This window comes from Phaethon lepturus, unplaced genomic scaffold (genome assembly GCF_000687285.1).
Source record: "Phaethon lepturus isolate BGI_N335 unplaced genomic scaffold, ASM68728v1 scaffold4588, whole genome shotgun sequence".
NCBI lineage: Eukaryota > Metazoa > Chordata > Aves > Phaethontiformes > Phaethontidae > Phaethon > Phaethon lepturus.
The window spans coordinates 15,200-39,748 of NW_010558144.1; the positions used below are offsets into that span (position 1 = coordinate 15,200).

The 24,549-nt window shown below is 36.3% G+C and overlaps 1 protein-coding gene across 2 annotated transcripts in view; it reads right to left on the reverse strand.

Annotated features, from left to right (window-relative positions):
- Window positions 1-563: 563 nt before the first annotated feature.
- MTF2 (metal response element binding transcription factor 2) overlaps window positions 564-24,549 on the reverse strand; it is a 26,188-nt gene continuing 2,202 nt past the window's right edge. The window contains exons 2-15 of one of the 2 annotated variants that reach the window (XM_010292950.1): window positions 15,061-15,259; window positions 14,840-14,921; window positions 13,258-13,353; window positions 12,781-12,881; window positions 12,294-12,442; window positions 10,964-11,059; window positions 9,798-9,866; window positions 8,822-8,945; window positions 5,446-5,513; window positions 4,890-5,060; window positions 4,130-4,238; window positions 3,895-3,953; window positions 3,651-3,755; window positions 564-1,195 (exon numbers count right to left, since the gene is read on the reverse strand). In XM_010292950.1, coding sequence (XP_010291252.1) covers window positions 838-1,195; window positions 3,651-3,755; window positions 3,895-3,953; window positions 4,130-4,238; window positions 4,890-5,060; window positions 5,446-5,513; window positions 8,822-8,945; window positions 9,798-9,866; window positions 10,964-11,059; window positions 12,294-12,442; window positions 12,781-12,881; window positions 13,258-13,333 — 1,485 coding nt within the window. In that variant the 5' untranslated portion in view covers window positions 13,334-13,353; window positions 14,840-14,921; window positions 15,061-15,259 and the 3' untranslated portion in view covers window positions 564-837. Of the gene's footprint in view, window positions 1,196-3,650; window positions 3,756-3,894; window positions 3,954-4,129; window positions 4,239-4,889; window positions 5,061-5,445; window positions 5,514-8,821; window positions 8,946-9,797; window positions 9,867-10,963; window positions 11,060-12,293; window positions 12,443-12,780; window positions 12,882-13,257; window positions 13,354-14,839; window positions 14,922-15,060; window positions 15,260-24,549 lie in introns of those variants that run through there. The other variant, XM_010292951.1, reaches the window with a different exon arrangement.

Below are 24,549 nucleotides of genomic sequence, written 5' to 3' on the forward strand. Positions count from 1 at the left end.
ATTGCCAGAACACGCTGCACTGGTTTGACACTTTTCCTTAGTACACAGAAAGCAACAGCACCCAATAAGCCTGAGAAGAAATGCTGCTGTGTAAATACTGGCAACTATTCCTGAAAAAAGAATTATGGGATGTATTCTCAGAAGCTGCCCAATCCCATAATTTGTATTGCATAGGTCACAATCACACATATATATACACGCACAAGTATGTGTGAGCATATATACATATGTATATACACACACAGGCGCACACACACACACACAAAGAATATATTAAGACAACAATGAAGTCTGGTCACAGAGCAATTTACAGGCTCAATATATTTTTCTTTTTTTTCTTACACTTTGAAAGAAAACTTCAGTATTTTACAGTCTTCAGTAGGCATTATATACACTGCACTTATGAAATCTAGAAAGTATTGAAATAGAAATACATTTCTGCAAACATTTGGGTAAGAAAACAAACCAAAATTTTTCAAAGATTTGTGCTATCTACATAATATTTTCTCTAAATCACAATAACTGTATTCATGGAATGTTCTCTAGAAAATGTCTTTTTTTTAAAACACCATGCACATTTTTAAGCAATTGCAACCCAAAATATCCCAACCTAAAACAATCTAACAATGTTCAGATTAAAAAATTTAAGTTTCAGATCAGATTTAAAAAGATAAGTCTTTATCACAAGAGCTGTAATGATAACAATTACATGTTAAGGCTAAACTGGTTTTGTTTTGTTTTTAGAAACACATTTAAAGACACGTTTCTCTCGTGGCTCTGCATTATGAACTGTACTTACAGATGACAGTGCAGTGAACATAATGTTCAGTCCTACAGTCAGGATGCAGTTGCTCCTTCCCACTCCACAAGATACTGCACCTTTCCATCAAGTGTCACCCGACGAGCCAAAACACGGTATTTTTCCCCACAAGCTATTCTACCCGCTGCACCAAAATAACTAGTAATCGAGTTCTTTAGATGATTGAGCTGTAACTCCTGATCTGCTAAGTTGTTAAGTATCTCTGTATTGAGTTCATCATACTGGTAATCTTCCTTGCTCTCATCATCTTTTACAATTTCCGAATTTTGAGTCTGGAGTGCTTTTCGTGGAAAGCGACCTCTTCTTCTCAAATGTGGTATTGCAGCAGGCCAAGTTCTTCCTGTACGAGTCCTTTTTCTCGAGTCAGATAAACTACTTAAACACAAAACAAAAAAATCCAGCATTAACTCCAAAGAACTTACTCAAAATGTATGCTTTATCGCCAGTTATCTCCATTCAATTCATAATTTTGTTCTATTTTTCAGTACTAAAAATACTCATTGCCTATAGATATGTGACTATAAATGACACTTGCAAGATAAAGATTTACATAAGGAAAATAGTACTAATTTAACTAAATGTCAGAAAGATTAGTTAAATGATAAATGATAAAGCCTATGCCTAGATAGGTTAAGAGTACTATTTTGATACAGCTTAATCAAATTTTTTTGCTTAAGCAAATTTTAAAAAACTGTTTTGAGAAGTCTGCAACAACTTGCATGGCAAGGTTTTGGTAGCTAGAGGGCTACTCTTCTGTGAGAAGCTGCTAGAAGGTTCTCCTATGTCCAACAGAAACAGTGCCAGCCAGCTCCCAGACAGACCTGTCGCTGGCCAAGGCCGAGCCCATCAGTGACAGTGGCAGTGTCTCTGGGAGAACAGATTTAAGAAGGGAAAAAAAACAAACTGTGCAATGGGAACTGCAGCTGGAGAGAGGAGGGAGAATATGTGAGAGCATAAGCTTTGCAGACACTAAGATCAGTGCAGAAGGAGGACCAGGAGGTGCTCCAGGCACGGGAGCAGAGATTCCCCTGCAGCCCATGGTGAAGACCATGGTGAGCCAGGCTCTCCCCCTGCAGCCCATGGAGGAACCTACACCAGAGCAGGTAGATTCCCGAAAGAAGGCTGTGACCCTGTGGGAAACCCATGCTGGAACAGGTTTCCTGGCAGGACTTGTGACCAATGGGGGACCCACACTGCAGTAGTCTGTTCCGAAGGACTGAACCCTGTGGAAGGGACCCAGGCTGGAGCAGTTCATGAAGAACTGCAGCCTGTGGAAAGGAAGATTTATTATATGTAGCCAGTAAAATATGTATATCCAAAATTCACACAGATTTATATCTGGTAATGACAAAAGAAGCTTCTGACATTATCCAAGAATAAACCATCATCCAAATATTAAAAGTGTCCAAGATACAGATATAAGTTTTTACATAAGGATTTATAATTTGCACATATTAAAACATGTTTGATAAAGTCCTACATTAAATGGTATGTGAACTTTGATGTTCAATACTCATTGCTATGTAACATACTGAGGAAAAAAGCAAATCTTTTTAACATTAAGAAAGAAAATGGAATAAAGAGCAGAAATACAAAACAGTGACTTAAGTCCTTCGGTAACAACTTCAGAAGTCTATGAGTTAAACATGAGTTTTTGAAGACAGACTATTTGTAGCAGTAAACATAAAAATTACTCATGAAAGCACTTGATAGCATGAACCAGAAAGAGAGGAGACAAAATAAGTAGACTGAGGATCCATGTACCTCAATAAAAGAGAAATTTGTTTGCCGAACTTGAGAGGGAAAAGTTCAAGTAACAATTTATTTGCAGAAAAGTTGATTGTAGTTAATAATTTATTTATGAAGACAGTGCCAAAAATTTTTCATGCTCTATTGACTGCAGAAAAATCACAGTATACTTACTATTCTTTAACATGAATACACAAACCTACAAAAACAAAAGCTGCTAAAATTAATTCAGGGTGCACATCAGTTCTTTTGTGGCCTTCATTAGGAAACTAAGCTCAGGAAGTGCTTATGGAGTTTAATTCTTTTCAGTAAGTGTAATTTAACTACATATTTTACATCAACAAAGAACAGTAGTTAGCGAGCACAAACACCCCTGTGTTGTATGCAGAACTAACAAAGACTTGTTTTCTTCTGTCCTATTTCTTTAGATTTCTTCCATGCAGTTTATAGCTCTACTGAGTCTCAGTTGCTCATTACTCCAAATCCCAGTGAATTAACACATCCTCAATGTTATATACCCCTTCGCAATATCCTCAGTTCTCTATTTATTCTCCCATCAGTTCTGCAATACCCTTACCTCTATTTCATGCCTACTACAGCTGCCTCCTAACTTAAGTCAACCTCGTACCTTATCTCCTTTGTTTTACTAAAGCTTCAACAAAAGAAAACCAAAACAGCACTGGCAATGACTACACCCCAGATGATTAGAAAATTGTCTGCCTTTCTCTAAGTATGGGTTGCTGGTTTGGGTCTCTCTCTCATCCAAGTTGTCTATCTTCATGAATCTTGTTAGACTGTAATTTCTTTGGAACTACCTGAATCAGATTTCATGGAAGTTAGCCAAAAGGTTCAGAACTGACTGGAAGTAGAACAGAACCTCAGGTTTCAAGAAGCCAGACTCAGAACATTACATGTCATGCTTTGGCAAGATCTCTCTTGCAGGTTCCCTGCAACTTCTGTTTACTAAGGGTGACATATTACTGAACCAATTGTTTCCTGTCTCCCCTTTCAGAAAATTTTATCAAAATGAATATATTGCAAATCTTAATCTTTATAACAGACAGAGTAATTGAATAATTACCTATAATGTCTGGAAATGCTAGATGAGGTAGTTTCTTTCATACTGGCAGCACCTGTGGATTCCACATCTGAGGTATTGGATGAATGTGCAGTTCCATCAGATTTCCTGATATGCAAGATAACAGGGTTGCCATGTAATGAAAATAAACTTATATTAAAAACTGGGCTGACATTTCAGAAACAAACAGAAAAGTGACATGGTATTATAACGTTTTACAGAGGTTTATTTTTTTTTTTAAATTTACCCAACAGTGCAAGGTAATTCCAAGGCTGGGTTCTCTATCACTGGAACTGGTTCATTATCCTAAAGCGGGGGGTGGGGAAAAAAAAAAAGTACTTCAAATTCAGTTTTTATTGCTGTATGAATTTTGTGTGAGGGTGAATGGGGCAATACCATGATTCAGATTAACTGGTTATGTTTTTCTTCAAAAATTATAATCCATTTAGAGGGAAAAGGGGGGAGAATATCTAAAACCTTACCAGAGGAGATGACTCTGGAGTTTTGTGAATCATCTTTCTTGTATAGGGACCAGGTGGACGACCTACTGATTTTTTTTTCCCCTTTCTTTCTATACCATTACTTAATTCCCTAGAAGAAAGTTTATATTTTGTTCTGTATTATTGAAGATAATTTTCATTCAATACATGTTTTCCTTTGGCAATGAATACACAGTTAGATTTCTATTGCTAAAACAGTGCTAAATAAGGTTATTCTGGTAAATCAAAACTGTCAGGTACAAAACTACGTATCTTTGCCTCTAGAATAACATAAACAGATACAAGATCTTTATAGTTACATTACTGATTCCCTAATGTGGAAGGGGAAGAAACAAGTATTACATGTTGTTTATTCATATGATCACACTTGGTAAAAAAGATGGCACATTTATTAATACAAATTACAACTTCACATCATACTTCCTATTTAGAATTCTAGTTAGATTATTGCATAAGAGCTCCAGAAAGGCAAGAGATTTTGTTTCCCAAATAGCAAAGTTGGGATATTTTCTATTGGTCTTACTGCTAAATTTCATGTTGGGTTTTTGGGGGTTCTTTTTAGCAGAATCCTAACAGAAAACTAAGTAAATTTGTTCGAAGACCTTGTTCTCACAAATAGTCCACCTTTATAGTTATTTAAAAAAAAATAAAATGAAAAGGTCTTTTTTTGTAGGCACCAAAAAATATACCCAAAGTAGCCCCAATTTACCACAACATTGCTAGAATAACTGGGTTATTTTACCTCACATCAGGGATTGGTTTAGATGATTTTCTGCCTTTAATTTTGAACTCATGAGAAGTTCCTTCTGGTTCTTTCTCAGCCTTTAAAGCAGCATTTGGTGGCACAGGAGGAACACGAATTCTCAAGCCAAACAAATGCTTCTTTTTCTTTATTTCTTTTCCAGACATAAACCTAGATGATTTTAAATTAATTGTTAAAATTCTCAGCCCAGAGAAAGCAATTTTAAAAATAACAGTGTACATGCAAAACAAAGCTAAGCAAATTAGAATATTCATTCTATTGCTATTTCATTCCCGTCTTTCCCCTAACACAATCCTCACTCTCAAATGAGAACTGTGAAGTGGAAAGAGGATGGAAGTTAAAATAAATTTCTTATGATCTGGGTTCCACTCAAGTAGTTATGTAATGTTGTAGTTTGAAACAATATTTAAAATCTAAATGTTATCTGCAGCCAAAACGATTATCATATAGACTGAGCAAAGGAGACTGAAGACTGTAACCTACATCAGATTAAACAGGCAAACAACATTTAAAACAAGAAGTACCAATAACTTACATGGTCTTGTAATCATTTAATGCCTCCAGTACATGCTCATATCTTTCAGATTTTGGTGTATCTGCCAGCTGTGAAGTATTAAGAAATCATTTAACCTGTCAAATTCTTTTAGAAAGATTTCAGTTACTTTGAGTTACTGTAACTACAGATTTGGATGTGAAGTACATTTATGAAGTATTAGCTGTGGAAACTACTTAACCCAAAGGATATTAATCATTTTCCCATATATTCTGTGATTTACATCCACAGAATTCATACCAGGATCAAGCCCAGGCCAAAGAATTTGAGTTTCACTTGTAAGAAGTGCAAGAAAAACATCTCAAAGAATTTTAGTATACTCTTAAGAACATGATGCTAGCATGGCCTCCCAAGACTGCTAGAAGAATTATTCTGTGGCATTATGTACTCCCAAATTAATTGAGATTGCAAGCAGAAGATAACTATATTGACACAAAAAGTTATTTTAATGGTGATGATTTTAACCAAAACCCTGCCACAGAACCCAATTCCCATTTTTGCCACCATTACTCAAAATGATACAAGAAAATGGGAGAGGCCCAGAAAAGCTATTAGCATTTTAAAAAAAGTAAATCCATTTTCAAGCCCCTTTTGGTAAGACCCAGTCTAACCCCCCTTCTTGCACCAAAGCCTGAAGTAGCCAGTGTCTATCAAGCTACCAAAACATGGAATCTTCCTCTGAAAAATGGCATACTTATGAATTAGAGATATAAAGCAGGATAAGTATGATGGTAACTATAAAGAAGTGAACACAACAGTTATGTAATAGAATTTAAAATTAAATATTTTTATATTTAGACAGCTATTTTTAAATTCCAGTGAAGCTACCATATTTCCAGTTGCCATGCCAAAATGTTCCAGAATTTATATCCAATTGGGTCTGCAGTAAATTTACCTTTAGAGTTGACAAACAATTTAAGTTTCACTATTAGTATGAATACTACAGAGCAGACTGTACAGCATTTGCAGCTCAAAAAAACGAACACCCACACCTTCAACCATTTTCTAAAGAATACAATTCTGACCAAACAGGACAGAAAGAGATGCTCAAAGGATTAAATGTGCCAACAGCTAAATAAAAGAGAAAATATACTCATAAACCTTAACCTTTTAACACAATTTTGGGCAAGATTCACAGTCAGTATACCTAACAAAGAGCTGTGTTCAACCAATTTTAGCCAAAGAAAGTAACACCTGTTACACATCTTTACCATACAATTCAGTACAATTCGTTGCTATTTAGAGGTCTTGCAACTCTGCAGCACTTAACTATAAAAAACTGCCATATATTTATTGCATCCTCAATAATAACATGCTAAGTATTATTGGCTTTGAAGGTCTGATAATTCCACCATTTACTTCTATCTTACCTATGGCTAAAAACCTTTTCTTCTTATTCAATTATAAGCAGCTAGAGAAAGAAACCAAAGTTTAATTTCTAACATTGGCAAGCTAAGAATATTACAAAAACCTTAAAACCATTATGTTGTATATCTTTTCCCTTCCACAACTAAGTTCTGTTTGATAAAGAAACCAGATTAACTGAAGTAGTAAAATGAATTTGCCTCAAATTTTGCAAGACACGATTTTTCCCAACTTAGTGACAGACATTCAGAATCTTTTCAGAATAAAGTCTTGAAGATTTCCTCAACACAGCTTTTATTCAAAATCCACCCCTTCAAAAATGTAGTCTTCAGACTTAAAAGTAGTAATTTCTTTGAAGGTGTAGAAATACTGATTCAGGAATTGAAAATACCACTTAAAGAAGTGAGTTTCCTTGTTCTGGATCTCCCCTCTCTTCCCTTCTCCTTAGTTATGTGTTTTTCACATAGATTGACCATGCATGGATTCAAAGCAGAAGAAGGAAGGAAGAGCACAAAGAGGACTGTAGCCTTTCAACTTCTTCAAAATGGCATGTGTGCTCCAAGTCAATGGCTTGGAACTAGATAGCTCCACTCTCCTCATCTACACCACAACTGCTCTGACAGGCCATTCTGACATGAAATTATGTTAAATCTAAAGAAAATTATATCATGTGAAATAAACAAACATTAATTTCTTCTGCATTTCCCTCAATAGTAAGAGAACAGTCAAATAACACTTGCATATTTGTTAAACTGAACGCAAGATAGCCAGAACATTTCATTCTATTGAAAAGATGGTGTGATAATTACATTTTGTGCAGCCTTTTTTTAAAGGTTGTGACTTAATGATAGAATCATTGACTTGATATGACTTAGTTAGGAGATGCCATACATCCCAATGTAAACCAGGTGTCTACTCATAACACTAATTGTCCTTTTTCAGTAATGCTTGAGTGTTTACTTGTGTTTCTAACTATTGACACTCATAATCTAAACATTTATTTTAAACTACTTTCCATTATTTATGAAAAAGTTACTCATTTAAACCAAGAACATACATTTGATTCTCAAATTGTGTCTGCTAGCAAAAATGGGTAACAGATGTATGAATTTAATGAACTGCAAAAGGTAGGATGTACTCATAAGAAAGTTTCAAAGCAGTTACATGCAACCTATATTAAAAAAAGTTTAAAACCCTAAACAATTTTCATGCACAAAAAAATGCCTATTCTACGAGCAGTATGCCAATTTAAATTTAGACATAAATTTTGCGTCCAACCTTACATGCAGAAACAAGTATCTACACTGCTCCTCTTGATTAAATATGAAGTCAGTCTGCCTGGGGAAATGGATTTCCTTTTATGCTAAAATAACTGCCCAGTAAATCAAATAGCTGGAAAAATAACTAGTAGAGCAGTGAACTAAAACCAAGATGCCTTGACAAGCAGCAGAATCACCTGGAAAAGGACCAAAACAATCTTTAGACCTGGACAGAAACTGATCACCCCCATGTTTGGAAGAGGGAAGAAAAAGGAAATGTTTGTGTACAATAATTTAAGTGTTACATCTTAGAGACTTTGAAGATATCTTCATACGCAATATAATCTGCATTCAGTTCTACATTTAGATTTTCTAGTCTGCACAAATGAAAATATGAAAGAACTATGAGACAATTATAAAATTAAAGAAAAGGAAAATACTTATATATGACAGAATAAACAGTTGAGTATAAATAAAGTTGCCATACAAATAATGAAATATTAAAATAACAGTTACATGGACCACTTCAGAACTTTTACAGCTCAGAAAAGTGTACAGCACTTAAAAAGCATTCTATTTCTGCCAGAAAATTAATGAGGAGACCATCTTTATTTCCAGATTTTAAGGTAATATAAAGGATTTAACATCCAGAATAAAACAGTTGATAGGTCACTATCTTTCAGGACATATGTATGCACTCTGAGGAAAAACAAGAGAGTATTCCGCTTACTTACCTCACCAGGATGCAATCTATCCCAGTTTTCATTAATGTAGGCCATGAGTTCAAGCTCCGAATCAAAGTATTTCTTCTTATGAATAACACTTAGGTTGTAAAGGCATAGATGTGCTATATCTACCCTAGAATTCAGAAATACATGAATAAAAACCAGAACAAGTTGTTTTCTTCCAATTGCTTTTCTTTGAAATAATTCAGTAAAAATATTAGCACGATATAATTAGAGGAACACAAAACACTACTTAAAACACTTGATCCAGGGAACACCACTATGAAGTCTCCTGTCATTTTTCTTCAAGTGTTTCCTTCTGCTTTGAATCTTACTGTCATCTTTGCTTCATCTCATTGTCATGATGTTCTTTTAAACTCCAAAACTGGTCTAAACCATGGGATATTTAAGTAAGTCCAAATTCACACTTGGATGTATCAATTCTGAATTCATGCAAGTATTTTGGTGAATTAACATTTAACAAGGTAATTTCCACCATATATTTGTTAGTGCATGTACCCACTAAACTGGATATAATTTCTAATATGGGTTAGTTCAAAGAGTTCAAACTACAACTAACCATTAAGTCTAATCAAGGAAACTATTATAAAATGTGTCAGGATGTGTACTCTAGCAGTTCCAAACATTTGGCTTATCTAATGGCAGGATCCTAAACCTGCAAAAAAGACTTTGTTCAGCTATTTGAATCTTCACATATACAACAATCGAGTAGTTGCTTGCTAGTTTACTGAACAATTCTAGGAATAAATCCCAAGAGCACACAATTGCAATACATCTCTACATTTAAGGATAAGCTGTGAAGGACAAGTTGTCCCTGTTCATAAAAGCAGTAAGAACAACTCAGGAAACAAGACAGCAAGTGGATTTCCTTTTTTGCAAGGCAAATCAAAACACCAAAGAGAAAAGCAAAGCATGTATTCAGCTCACACACACATCCTTTTTTTTTTTTTAAATTCATACTTACCATCTCAAGGGTAAACGTTTGAGGTATTCTGGTCCAGAACTGCAAACTGAGCAAATGAACGTATAAAACCTAAAAATACATACATATACATGTGTATTTGTGTCTGGGTGGTAGGTGTCTGTACACACATACTCTTAATATTTTAAGACACTAGTTATGAAAAAAATTAAAGTTAAGCAAACTAGAGACCCAGCCATATGATATTTGAGAGTCCCTTCATCCTCCTTCCTTTACCAACTTCTACAATCTGTGCTGGTACTTGCCTGGCCAGATACACAGTACTGCCTCAATTTTATCCTGGTACCACTGTTTCACACTCCTTAAGAAATTCCCTCAACCTGTGACTGTATCAGTGAAGATGCTCTGTCACAGCCCCACTCCATTCTCTCGAATGGAGAAACCTGTGCACCAGTGCAAACATGCGTTTAAAGGACCCATACATTCCTGTGTCCTAACTCAGTTCCTTCATACAAACAGTCCAGCAAAACCAACAACTAAAAAGAAAGTATAATAGATAATGAGGTACTCCTTGATTCCCTTCTCCAGTTTTCTCTCAGCTGCTCCACGTTCCTCTTAAAATGAAAGCACAGACCAGAGCTCTTTTTCATTTCCTTTTGTCCCATCTCATCACACATGAACAGAGAATGTACAGAGTTCCCCTCAGTCTAATTGTCCTTCCAGTTTTCTCCAGTTCCTTATATTGTTAGTACAGGGAACTACTACTGCACACACACTGACAGCCTACGTTGAAGCATGGTGCCTGTTGCATACAAGAAATTAGTGACCTACACAATGTGAACTTGAAAGCCCTTATGTAACTTATAGGCCCACTAAGTGGTCTGCTTTAAAGCTTCCAAACTCCCAGTAGCCAGCACCTGTAGTATAATGGACTTACACAGAAAAGTGAAGTCAGTTAACAGTTTGAATTTAACTATCCACTGGTTACCTCTCCATCACCCCACCTTCCTTCATTAAACTAGGACGAAGAACTGCATTTTCCTGGCATCTGAACACATGCTTTAATTTCATGTAATCCTCTACACAAAACACACCCCATTTTTTGGAAAATACTGTTGTATTACAGATGCCTTAATAAAAGCTCATATGTGAGATTCCCTCCATATTTTAAATCAAGACAACCATAAAGTACAGCTTAAGTTTCTCACCTGTCACCAAAAAGCATTGGCTTTTGGAGGCACTGCACACAAGCCTCATGAAACCACTGCTTACATTTGCAGCACTGCAACATCTTTAGATACCAGCTTCACCAACAGAAAGAAAAACAAGGTGTTAAAGTCACTGAAAATTGTTCTTCATTACATCTAAATTAAATAGCAAGGGATCTCCTGATCCAAACAAATTTTTGCTGTTTATAAAACAAACTGTCATCTGTAGGGATATTTCAGTAACATTGAGTTCCACAATGAATCATTAGTAGAAAAGAGCGACTAAGAAAAGATAGCCTAGTAAAAGGATGAATTAAGTTATTAAATGAAGAAAATAAAAATTCAACTTCATCTGAGAGCCACCTTTTAATTCTCAATAATAAGAATTCAATAACTCCATATAAGCTCCTTCTCACATACCGGATTAGCTTCCTTGTTATTTCCCAAAGCATGGCACAACCACATTAAGTCACAAACATTTGTTCTGAGGATTCAACTACTTGAATCGTCAAAATGAACTTCATAGTTTACACCTTTTTTTCCCCTTTTTCAGCTTCTCCCTTGAGAAACCATGCAAAACTGAAGGCAATGTTTGTCCAAGTTTGCAAAATTCTCAAACCAGAGCTCTGTCCTGTGAGTATAAACACAAAAGCTTCGCTTCTTTGTGTGACTCTTGATTTGCCTGGACTTCAAATCTTCAATGCTATTTTAGACATTCACTCATCCATGCAGACACCAGAGTATTTATCTCTACCTGCTTAAGAAGTTCTCTTCTTGCCTTTCTTGTAAGAAAGAACCAGCAGAAGACTCTGTAATGCCATAAGAGGAAAAAAAGTCTTTCCCCCGCCAATAATTGCAATCCAGGGCATGATGTTATGGTAGAATCAGACAACTGTCTGTTCCAACAAAATTAATAAACTAATCTCTTGATACATTTACATTTGTTACTAATGACAGAGCTGAATTAACATCAGAAAAACACTGCCTAGAATTTCAAGAAAATCGACAACTCCATGCAATCTCAACACATTAACAATAGCCACGCAAAAAAAAAAATCTCGCTTGTTGTAGAATGGACTGATGTTATGTGATGGCCACATGACAATTAAACAAATCAAAAGATCTGATAGGAGAAAGAAAGCCAATAACAATGTATTTCCCATGAGAATTTTAAAAGAAAAATTCAAAAAATTCTACTTTGCATCAAATTTAATAGCTACACACAATAGAAACAAACTAACAAGTTCACAAGTAAAAGTCTACAGGATCGGGGCCAAAGTTTGCAGCTGCATTATGGAGAAAAGTTCTTACATATTATCTGTTTACTTACTCTCCAGGTCCTCCACAATAGCAGTAACACTGCTGGACATTGGTTTTATGACCTGCATCCCATTCAAGGTCTGTTGCATTATATGGTAATGTTTGTTTCATGACTTGCAGTGCTTTGGCATTTGGTCCTTTCTTAAGCGCACCACCCCTCTGGGCCAAAACACATACAGCAGTTAACAAAAAATATTTCTGAAGCTTTCAAGTCCCTTAATTTTAAAGTTATGAAAGTTTATCTATAAACAAGTAAAACATTTTCACCAGTACTTATGTTTTAATACTAGCACATTTGGCTTTCAATTTATTTTTGAAAAGTGTCATCTATTTCTAAAATAAATATTAAATCCCAATATACAGAAACTTCCATTCAGATCAAAGTTTAAAAAAGGTATCACTGAAAAATGCCATTTCTTTTATTTTTGTTTCAACTTCAAAAGCAAAGTTTGCATGCAATATGGGATGTATTAAGAAACATTTTTCTAGAAACACACCTTTGTTGTTGTTGCAAAGACACACTGCCGACAGAGCCATTTATCATCTGACTCAATCACACTGGAATCAATATTTGGTGTGTGACACAGCTGATGATAACCTGTATAAAAAATGATCAACCAAAGTGTTTATTAAAATGGCAAAAGAAGCTTACACAAAATTAACTATATAATTTTAATGCAACTATAAAGGCATTATCCATCATTAAGTGACAAAAATCCAATCAAAAAGATTGGTATCACATTCAAAATGGTCTTTTAAATTTTCTTAGTGGAAAAAATAAAATTTACTTACAGAACAGGTGTTAGTCACTTTAACATGGATTATCATTATTCACTGAGGTGTTAATAGCCACTAAGGGCTATAAAATTTAAGATCAGTTGAGCAGTCAGTCATAGCCAGGCAAATATCCTCCTTCATAAAACAAATCAAAATATCTTTTAAAATGCAGTAAATAGGAAAAAAAAACTAGTTACCTTGCCCACATTTATCACATATAACCATTTCATTCGGTGCTTCTGAATACTCTTCCTGACATATTGTACAGACCATTTCCCCACTTTCAGTGGCTCCTAGACAAAGATGAAAGTGTGATTTTTTTTTTCAGATTATATCTGCAGTTGGAATGGTTACCACACCTGTGGATTTTTTCATGATTTCAGTTACAGATCCATGCATTGTAGAAACATTGTTACAGAGCCTTACTTCCTAACAAAAATTCATTCAGACATTTTGTACAGACTGTATGTGTTACAAATATTTAGCAGTTATCATAGGCTACATATTGCCTATTTACTATGCAGTCCATGGTTTCTTAGTATCAACAATAAAATTAAACAACAGAATAAAGAATGTAAACGCAGGCTAAAAAACCTTGTAGAAACAAATTCTATCTGGACAACTGATATGTGTTGTATTTACAGTAGTTTGTGCTTTTTTTCTTGTAAATATATGCACAGTTCAGTTCGTATCTTTTTGACAGATCTTTCCAAGGTGCTTTAATATTAAACTCCAACACTCTTAGGAAATACGTTATTACTACTTTTATATATATCTGCAAGCATACAAAAAGCACACGGTCACAGTAGAGGTAAGAAAAAAGTTAGCTTGCAAACTGGAAACAAAAAATACATCTTGCTCCAATTATACCACATATCAACATAAAAATCTGGATTAAAATACAAGTTACTTAACCTACGCTATCACACTCATGCACTAAAGTTTGATAGTTACAATAAATGAATCAAAGATCATGAACTAGTACTATACAGAAGCAGAGCAGCACTATTTTAAAAGCTTCTCAGAAATAAAGCAGTTGATTTTTTGCTATTATGAATATAAAGCTTCTCCTATTAGCAGATAAAGTGTTTAGTTTAAACATCAAGAATCAGCAAGAGCCAAAAGATTTTCATTGCCTTTACATAAGGAAATTGTAATTGATTTTCAGAAATTGTCATCCCTGCTTCATTAGCATTAGATTATCAAAATACTAGCTACTCCCCAAATATCTGAAAAATCAAAGCTAATATACAATAGATGTCTCACTTGATAATTGCACATTTCTTTATATCACATGAATGCTACAAAATCTGTAACAGTTTCTTATGTGCAACAGTTATGGTGTTACTTTTAAATGTTAAAACTCCATTCAAACCTAGGACTTTCCAGTCTTTGGTTTCTTTCCACATCATGTTGTTTCAACTGAAAATAATAGGAGGACATAAACTCAATGTAAATTAGGGCCTGGAGTTTTCTATTAAGACAGAGTATTATACTCTATCCTCATCCAAATAAACTCAATGTTATTATTTTTAGAATTGTTCTCCTCTCCCTGCATATAGTTATGGGAAAACAAACAAAAAAAGTAACTGCAATCATAAGCAGTTGTTTGAAAAGATTTTTTTTTTTTTTTTAATTTGCCCAATTCATGATCCTGGGTCACATTAAACTATATCACTCTTTAGGATACAAGAACATAATGTAATAATTTATTTTAACAGATGTAGTAATCTAAGCAAATAAAATACCAAACAATGACTACTTCAGTGAAGTTCTTGCCTGTTTGTATGTCCTTCCAGAGAACCCAGGATTTGGAACTGTCTTCAAATATAATGAAGCAGTTCTGTTTCAGTTTGTTTATCTGAAAAACAAAAATACAGTGGAAGCCATGAGTAAAAGGACTAAACAGAAGAATGTATTTTATACTGAGACAATAATACTGTAATATTTAACCAACATACAATACTGCAAGACACCAGTGAAATTAAAAATTTATTTACCTTTTTGATAGTTCCAAGATAAAACAAGCCATCTGACCATCTAGCTAGGACATCCTGACCTTCTTCAAATTTACACAGTGGCTTTTTGGCTTTCTGTCCATCACGTAACGACAGCTTGGTCAGAGATGCTGAGCTCTTATGGCTTCGACGTAAAGGAGACCGCTTATGGACCAGTGAATTACCCACCACTGTAGAGTCTCTAAAGTAATGGAAGCAAGAGAACAGGTAATCAGAATTAGGTTAGAGTAAGAAACCATATATTTTAATTATTCACAGCTAGAACTCACTTGGCTAACTCCAGAACTTCAGGTAACTAGAAACTTGGTCATATTTTCAGACTTTAAGCACTTTCAGTAGCAGTGCTTCCACTACTATAGGAGTCTACAAAATTTGAAAGAGACAAGTTTATATAGAGAAAAATCTTGTATGAAACCAACTAATGTAAAGGCGGATGGGGAGATACAAACTTTCCAGCTCAGAGATTCTTCATGAAGTCACCAGAAGCATCAAAGAATGCATAAAAAACATTCAATAGAAGATTACTTAGGCAAAACATGGGTCACTGACAGTTTTCTAAAATTCCAGGGAAGCTAAAGAGGTCCCAAGCCATTCTAACTACATTACCTTGGCAGGGAGACCAGTAGTTGACAATTAACATGGTACTCAGCAGTTAGTTACTCAGAATGAAAAACAAAGAAAAACCCAAACACAGAACAAAAAAGAAAGGGAGAAAGAAACCAGATTGAGCATTACGCTAACTCAAAGTCTATATTAACTCAGGTACCTCCAACACAGCATCATGCTTTGCCACTAAACATAGCTGTAGATGTTTCCAGGACAGGAAGAATTACTACATTTTACATTAGAAATTTAACATAAGTTTTCCTCTCTGTTAGGATCAGGGAGGAAAAAGAGTAAGGAAGGAAAAACAGAAGATCTTGCACCCTTTCTTCACACATAAAACTCAAAATTATAAATTACTTGAATCAATCATCATTTTTCCTCATACAATTCCAAAATATATAGCCTATTAATATGTAAGTATGAATATGCTTTTATATCAGACTAGCTATCAAACACTACATTGCAAGGAAAGGGTTAAAATATAGAAAATTATAAAATACGACCAAATAATGCACAAAGAATCTTTGTAAGTAACAGACAGAATTTGAGACTATAAAGCAAAGTTACCATTCCTATATCCAAACAAATTTTCTCTTTAGAAACTGAAGGTATGTATAACTATGACACAAATACAAGGACAGGGCAGGGAGTTAAGCAGGATAGTTAATTGAAAGAGCAAAGTTTCACCTCACTCAAGACAGCTTAGGTACATTATCAGCACCAGAAACATTTGAATTAAATCACAAAGCACCAACAAAATGCGTAAATTAATCCATGTCCTATATAATTTGATTAGAATTACTATTGAGGTGTTACAGAAGTTAGTCTAAAATTTCAAAGAGAAGGGAATCCTTTCTCCCTAAAAAGTTTACTGTTTACATTCAATACGAAAATAAAACTGGAATTATAATGGCATCAAAAATATGCAAAAATGCCGAAGTTAATATTATAGAGAGCAATCAGCATTTTTGTACTAAACAGTTTAAACCAAGAAGGTTAGTCACAAGAAAATAAGACAGCTGTTTTAAGCATATTTATAATCAGTGTAAATCTAAACTATTACATGAGAGTAAGAGCAGCCATAATGAGCCAAGTGTTCCACCTAGCCCAATAACACTGGCATCCTCATCCACAACTGGGTCACCAGTTTAAAGTCCTGCCTGATCCCAAATAGAAAAATATTCAGACAGGTGACTAGGGAAAACCAGCAGAACAGACAAAACTTAGAATAGCACTCCTCTCCCAAATATTCTCTAGGTCTCTTACAAGCTGTAGATCCAAAGATCTCAAGGAGTAACATTTGGGTTTTTTTAGTCCTTAGTAGGATTTCCTACATGTTTTGTTAAACCTGTAAAGCAGCATTTCTTTGGCTTGTTTCACAGCTGGCACCTTGTCACTTCATTTGACACCCTTCCTCACTGCATCAGAAAACTAAACTGTCATTTTCCATCTTCTCCCTTCATGCCCCAGTAACAATATTTAGACCCACCCAGCCATATTTCCCAGATAAAATATCCTACCAATTCTGCTGCTTCTCATATGAAAGCTATTTAGAGTTACCACTGCTTTTCCCCAGTTCTACTCTAACCTCTGATAAATGGGACACGATGCATGCAGTATTCAAAATAAGTTTGTTAACAGGATAATAGCATGGCAGTCCAGGCCAGTTTTTACTCTTTGCTCCTTTCCAACTAATAACATTTGTAGCCTTCCCACACACACTGCAATCAGGCACCAAGTTAAATATTTCAAGGAATTATTAGAAACTGCAGATTCTCATTCTAACTGCTCCCAGACTACTGTTTCTCTTTCCATTGCGTATTTCTGTTTTGTACGAGACTTCATTTGCCAATTCATTATACAGTCACTCAGTGGCTTGAAGTCCTTCTACACTTTCTACATTATTCTGAGTAACCTCATATCCTTAGAATATTTTATCATTTAAACTTACCATCTTTTGTACATCACTGCAAGCTTTTGCCCCTTATCTTCTACAGTAGCTTAAATTTTTGCAAGGGCCTCTGAAGCAGGGCCCCAGCCCTTAACACTTGTTGCAATCACATTCTACTCTCTCCTTTGCACCTGTACAACCATTTATACACGCAAGTACCAAACAGGCTCAGAAACAACTGTGCCTGAAGTCAGCCAGTCAAGAGGAAAAAAGTCTTCTTTTTTTTCCTTCCTCAGTTCCCCAAACCTTTCTGACTACACACATCTCCAACTTAGCACAACGCAAGCAACATTCAAAGGCTAGGCAATGCTTGATCAAAACAGCCTAGATATAGTTGTAAAACTATAACCTGGTCTCAGACAATAATTCTTTTCTTGGAAAGGACTCATCATTACCAAGTATTAAAGTATTTAGATACTTCAAATTACATCTATGAACTTGATTTAGCACATTAAACAGGTCTGTAAGTTGCCATGTGTAGTTCAAAGCACCTAAAGCTAATTCACTAGTGCACCTTGAAACAGTTTAACAAGCGTTTTAACAGGACTACTCTCTTCTCGAGGTCCAAAGGTTTTGTTTCCCCCTTTTTATCTGGTTTGATTTAAAAGACTAGAGAAAGCAGCTAAAAGGCAGGAATGTTGGCTCTTCTTTTCCAGTACTTGAGGGAAAAAAGGTGTGAAAGATTTTGTATAGAATAAGCAAAAAGACACAGTCAATTCATTTATTATATATAATCTAGTACAGATTTCCATTTAAAAATCAACAATTATTTGAGTCTTATATTAAAAAGGTCTTCAAAAGCATATGACATTCTTTTAAGTACAGATGTTTGTCCCATAACTCTGTTCAAATTCCAACAAAAATGCATCATGCATCATTTTCTGGCACAAATCACTTGAGTCTATACATTGACTTATACAACAGCCTAAATTCACAATAGCTACTTCAGACACTGAAGGATCTTGACACACAGTAAAGGTCTGAGCCAATAAAGCAGACACTTCTCCATTGTCCACATTGCTGTCTTTGTGGGAGATAGCACTGCTGAAGTGATGATTAAACAGCTCATGAAGTAGCTCCTGCTGTGGCAGTTTATGGTTTATCTAACACATAGACTGAAAATAGGGTTAGTTATCACAATAGGCTGACACTTGGAGCTAGCTTAACAGTTGCTTTCCACATGGATAAGAAGTTCCTCTTCAGGGAAACATTGCCTCAATGTTTTTGATGGAGATTAAGTGGGAAGTGCTACTGTTTTAACAAGTTGACTTTAATTAGCAAGCCATAAGTTACTTGAAGTAGGTGCCTCTGAACTGCCTTCTGGAAAGACTGCACAAGAAATCACAAGAAATTCAGTGCAGACCAGTGTAAAAACTATAGGCCTAAAACGTTAATAACTCTCTCGCCTGTCTTGCCACAGCTCTCTTTACTGTAGTGGAACACCAAAAAGTCACACCAACCATTAAAAGAAAATTTCTATTGGAAGTTAAGTGAAAATGTAAACTCAGATTAACTTCCTGCTTGCCAATTTTGAAATTAAAGGTTCCACATTTTCCAGAAAATTGCTTTCAAGTCTTCCCTAAACTTAGCTCCATAGCACCTTCCTACCATACCATTTACAGTTACCAACAAAATTAGTAACCATTAAGTAACAATTTCCCCGTCATCTTAAACACCTCCCCTTCTCATTCCAAAATATCTGACAGATGTCTTGTTTTACAGAAAAACTTACCCAATTTAAAAAAATCTACTTTATCTCATTTAACTTGTACAACTAAGCTACACTGCATGTCATACAGCATGCCCAGCCTACCTTGGCTTTACATCCTTTAGTCAATATGTTGTGGCTGTATTCTTACTCAAGCACTTGAAATGCAAAGTACCTACATGCCCATACAATCTTTCAGAAGATAGTGGGGCAAGTCAGTAAAATGTGTCTGCATGTTGAAATACGCTTCAAAATAGAAGTGCACTTTCACCATTTCTTGAGAAGTTGATCTAGTGAAGTACTGAAAATGTTCACTGATTATTCACCTTGGAGTCTGGATCATAGCCATAGACATTCTCAAGCAAGACAGGGAGAAGACCTTCTATTCATCTACTTAATGAATTAGTTTATAATATGCTACATTTCTATATTAGTTTATAATACGCTACAGGAGATAACTGTGATTCTTTGTGAACAGGAATGGCAAACTCCCTCCTGAAGGCAAGTTACCTAAATCCATCTGATTTATGAACCATGACAACTTGCTATGTATAGCACTGTGTTTATCAAAGTAAAAGTTAGATTTCTGTTAGTTTTTACTTGTTTGTAATTCTTTCTAATCTCTTTATTAGAGGTCAGAAAATTTCAATGTTCATTTGGTGCCTTTGACTCCCGTACCTCCACAGCAATCCTACAGAAGGAAGATGGAGAAAGGTTAAGAGAAAGATGTGAAGAGGCTGGAGGGTTAAAAAGATAGAGCACTCTCCCTCTTGTTTCCAAGTGTCTTTTTCCTCAGCAGCACTGCCATGTTAAGATCATTCATAGTCCTGTACTCCTTCAATTGTAGCAACTGCTGTGAAACAACTCCTGTTATGAAAACTTTCCTTGACAGCATTACTTTTTCAGCCATCTCAGTTGGCTGGTTTGTTTCACAGAATGTTTTGTCAGCACAACAGAACAAATTCAAACAAGCAACTTGGGACACAAACTCCCTCAACTGGCACTGCCAGACTGCATGACTGAAATAGAGATTCATTGACAATCCATGCAATCTCAGGAAATTTATTCCCAAAGAGTTGCATGATTCACAAATATGGCAACAGTAAAAGATGATAGCTACCTTATGAGTACAGATAATTTTTGGAAGCCAATTTAAAGATACAAAATTCCAACCACTAAGTGCCTAAAGCATAGTAAGAGAAAATTTTAATCCACTGAGACAACTTATAAAAGTGGGACCTATAGATAATTCATTTATTCCCAGTAAATACAAACCACACTGGAGACAAGTTTTGAGAGCCCAGGAGATTTAGCAAAAGGGAATTCAGACTAGAAATCACACACAGAGCATCCTACTAAAACAATTCACGTAGGTTTCAGATCTACCTCAAAACTGGAAAAATGTGGTATCGCATAGGAGAGGAAGATCTAGTGAAAGAACTTATGATCACTATCAGGTTCTGGAAGTGTAACATTACTGCTGATTAATTGCAATTGTTGTGTCTGAAGTTACAGACAAACTACACTTTTATTAAACTTTAAAGAAAACTGCAGTATGAAGAAGGGTTGTAAAATACCAGCAGTCTGTACTGCTCACCTTAAAACAGGACAGTTAATGTCTCACACAGAATGGGGGTGTGGAGGTCTACTAAGGGCTCAGAACACACACAACTGAGGGCAGTTTCACACGTGGCTTATCCAATATAGCAGCTTACTCCCCTCCCACCAGCTCTTGGAATGACAAGCTGACTTCTCCATAAGCTTTCTATTCCATTTCTTTCCCTTAATATGGATTAATTTTCTGATATTTTAAACAAATTAAAGCACCTCACAGAAAGGTGTGGTGACTAGACAAGCCAAGTAAGCAGCAAGCATTCACAGCCAGAAGGCAGCAGAAAAGGGAAATCAATCTTTTCTGAGAGCCACAATTTCAGCTGGTTTACCCAGCACCACATGACCATGCCCAAGCCATGCTTCCAACATAGCTACTAACCTGTGACTGGGATTCAGTACCTCTGTTAGCAGCTGGAGAGATACTGGATCTCAGCCGCATGTTTCTTCCCATCTTCCTTGCATCTCCTCTGCTGTTTATGAGATCTCATGCCAAACATTAACTGTTCAACCATACCTCCCGCCCTATCTGGTGGGCCAAGATGACAGACAGACTTAACAGGATACTTGCTCTGCACCAACCTGGGCCCAAACTTAGCATCAGTCTGATTCAAAAAAACAAAAAGTTCACTTTGCTTTTCATAATGGCAACTTTGTTGCAACAGTCACTGTTCCAATTATACATGAACAGGCTATTATATTAGTAAATTGCCATTAATTTATTTCAAGCAAAGGATCCAGTACAAATCTAGATTACAGTCTATCCTTTTAGGCTACTTCATGTAGTCAAATGAATATTGAGCCGTGTCATAAAACATCTACAAGATAATACTTTGAGCTCCTTATATTTACACTATTTTGTATTCTGGTACAATCAAAAGCCTAAGCCACATCACCAACTGTAGAAAAGGATAAAAGGACTCTAACCTGGGCATCCCTCAGTCTAGAAAAGCAAAGAGTGATGGCTGGGAGATAAGAAATACATTCTCAAAACTATTTTCAATTTTTACAGTTGTTTAGAATAACCGAGTAAATTGGGTTAGAAGGGATCTTGGGAGTTCTGTAGTCCTGTTCAGTGTAGTCTGGCCTCATGGCTGATGCTAGGTGGCTTTATCCAGTCAGCCCTTGAAATCCAGGTGCCACACAAGCACCCTAGGACCCCTGTTCCACTGCTGAACTGCCCTCATGGGGAGGGACAGGGACACACAACAAAAAAAACAAACAAACATTCCCCCCATACCCATCAGAATCTCTCTTATTTCAACATGTGTGTTACCTCTTGTCCTCCTGCCATGCACTACTGTGAAGAGACTAATTCCATCTCGTTAATCTTCTCATAGGAGCTGGACAGCTGCTGTTAGGCCTCCCTGAAGCCTTTTATTCTCCTGGCTGAATAAGCTTGGTTCTCTCCGCCTCCTCTCACAGGGCAAGTGCTCCAGTCCCCACTGTCTCAGTGGCCCTCCACCAAACTCATGTAGTTTGAGGTCAGTCTTGCACTGGGGGAACCAAAACACAATATTCTAGATACCATCTAACAAGTTCTGTGTAGAAGGAAATAGTCACTTCCCCTCAATCTTCTGGCTAAACTTCTTTCTAATGTGCAACAGCTACTCAGCTGAATGGGCTGCAGGGACTCAGTTCTTAACACCTGGTTTGGTTTTTTTAGAAGTAAAAATTACTTTTGTCAGGTAACATGATGGATATATCAATACCTTTGAAAGTACTGAGCTAATTAAAAAAAAGACACTAATGAAAAGATGTTCAATGATTACTAGAGTTCTTCCAAGTGTCTAACGGACAGAATAATTCAGAGAAAAAAATCGTAGCCAAAACATAAGATTCTTTCAAAGGGTTAAAAAACCCAAAACAAAACCCAACCAATAACCACTCTATTGGAATAGTAATGCATTGCATGAAAATCACATATGATCATGATGGGTGGTATTATGGTTGACTGTGTAAAGCTAAGAATTAAATAGGTTACAATTTCTCATCTTGCTGACAAGGAGCAGCTTACATAGAGTGGTTGCCCTGAAATCATTGATTAGACAAAGTTTTTCTGCCTTAAATGATACTTTAACTTCTATCCATGATGGATTTGTTAAGCATTGCTTGCTTTAGTGGCCTGTGAATTGGCTTGCTGCACACCTTTAAACAAACATGTGAAACTGACTCATGCAGGCCCATGGGACCAGACACACTGCTTTCAAGAGAACCAAGATATAACTGAAGTTCTCGTGGGGATGTTCTTTACCATCACAGGTTGTGGAGAACACTGGTAATCCATAACCATTAGAGAGTGGCAAATGTTACACCTATCTTCAGAACAGGCTAAAAGTTCAACTCGGGGAACTACAAGCTGGTTAGCCTCACTTGGCGTCCTGGAAAGTTATGGAGTAAGTCTTCCTGGAAGACCTTTCTGGACACATGGGAAGGTGGTGAGTGGGAACAGTCAGCGTATTTTTACCAAGGACAAATCATGGCCTGACCAACCTCACCACCTCCTGTGTTAAAAATGGCAGGACTTGAGGACAAGGGGAGAGGAGTAGATGTCACCTCAACTTCATCAAGGCTGAAGGAAGTGGCTGACAGAAACCTCATGAAAGTCAGTGACAAAGGCAAAGTCCTGCATCTGAAGGAGGCACCCCAGGCTAAGACTAGCTGGGGGTCTGACAGACAGAAAGCAGAACACGAGCCAGAAGTGTGTCTGGTGAGCAAAGACAAGTGGTATCCTGGGCTGTATTAACAGGAATAGAACCAGAAGATTGGGGGGAAGTGATTATTTCCTTCTATACAGAACTTGTTAGATGTTCTGTGAAAGGCATCAAACTAGGCACCAAATGAGTTTGGTGGCAGGGCCACCCAGTCAGTTGGGGACAGGAGCACTTGCCCTATGAGAGGAGGCTGAGGGAACCAGGCTCGTTCAGCCCAGAGAATAAAAGGCTTCAGGGAGGCCTAACAGCAGCTGTCCAGCTCCTATGAGAAGATTAACGAGACTGAATTAGTCTCTTTGATGGTTGGACTTGATGATCTTAAAGGTCTTTTCCAACCTTAATGATTCTGTGATTCTTCACAGTAGTGCATGGCAGGAGGACAAGAGGTAACACATGCTGAAATAAGAGAGATTCTGATGGGTATGGGGGGGAATGTTTTTTGGGGGTTTGTTTTTTTTTTGTCATGTGTCCCTGTCCCTCCCCATGAGGGCAGTTCAGCAGTGGAACAGGGGTCCTAGGGTGCTTGTGTGGCCTCCATCACTGGAGGCTTTCAAGGGCTGACTGGATAAAGCCACCTAGCATCAGCCATGAGGCCAGACTACACTGAACAGGACTACAGAACTCCCAAGATCCCTTCTAACCGAAATCATATTTTTGATCCTGTGAAGTATGACTGTCCTTAATATGATTGATTCATACTATTAAAAAGAGGTAGCCACCAGGATAAGTGCATTCTCATGTCCATAATACTACAATCATTTGCAATTTTGATTTTACTTGCTCATATCCTCCCTCAAGAAATTACTGGAAGTGTTTTAACTGTATTTCATATGCAAAGTGAAAGTATTAGTCTTTAAAAGATCTTACAGAATAATATATTT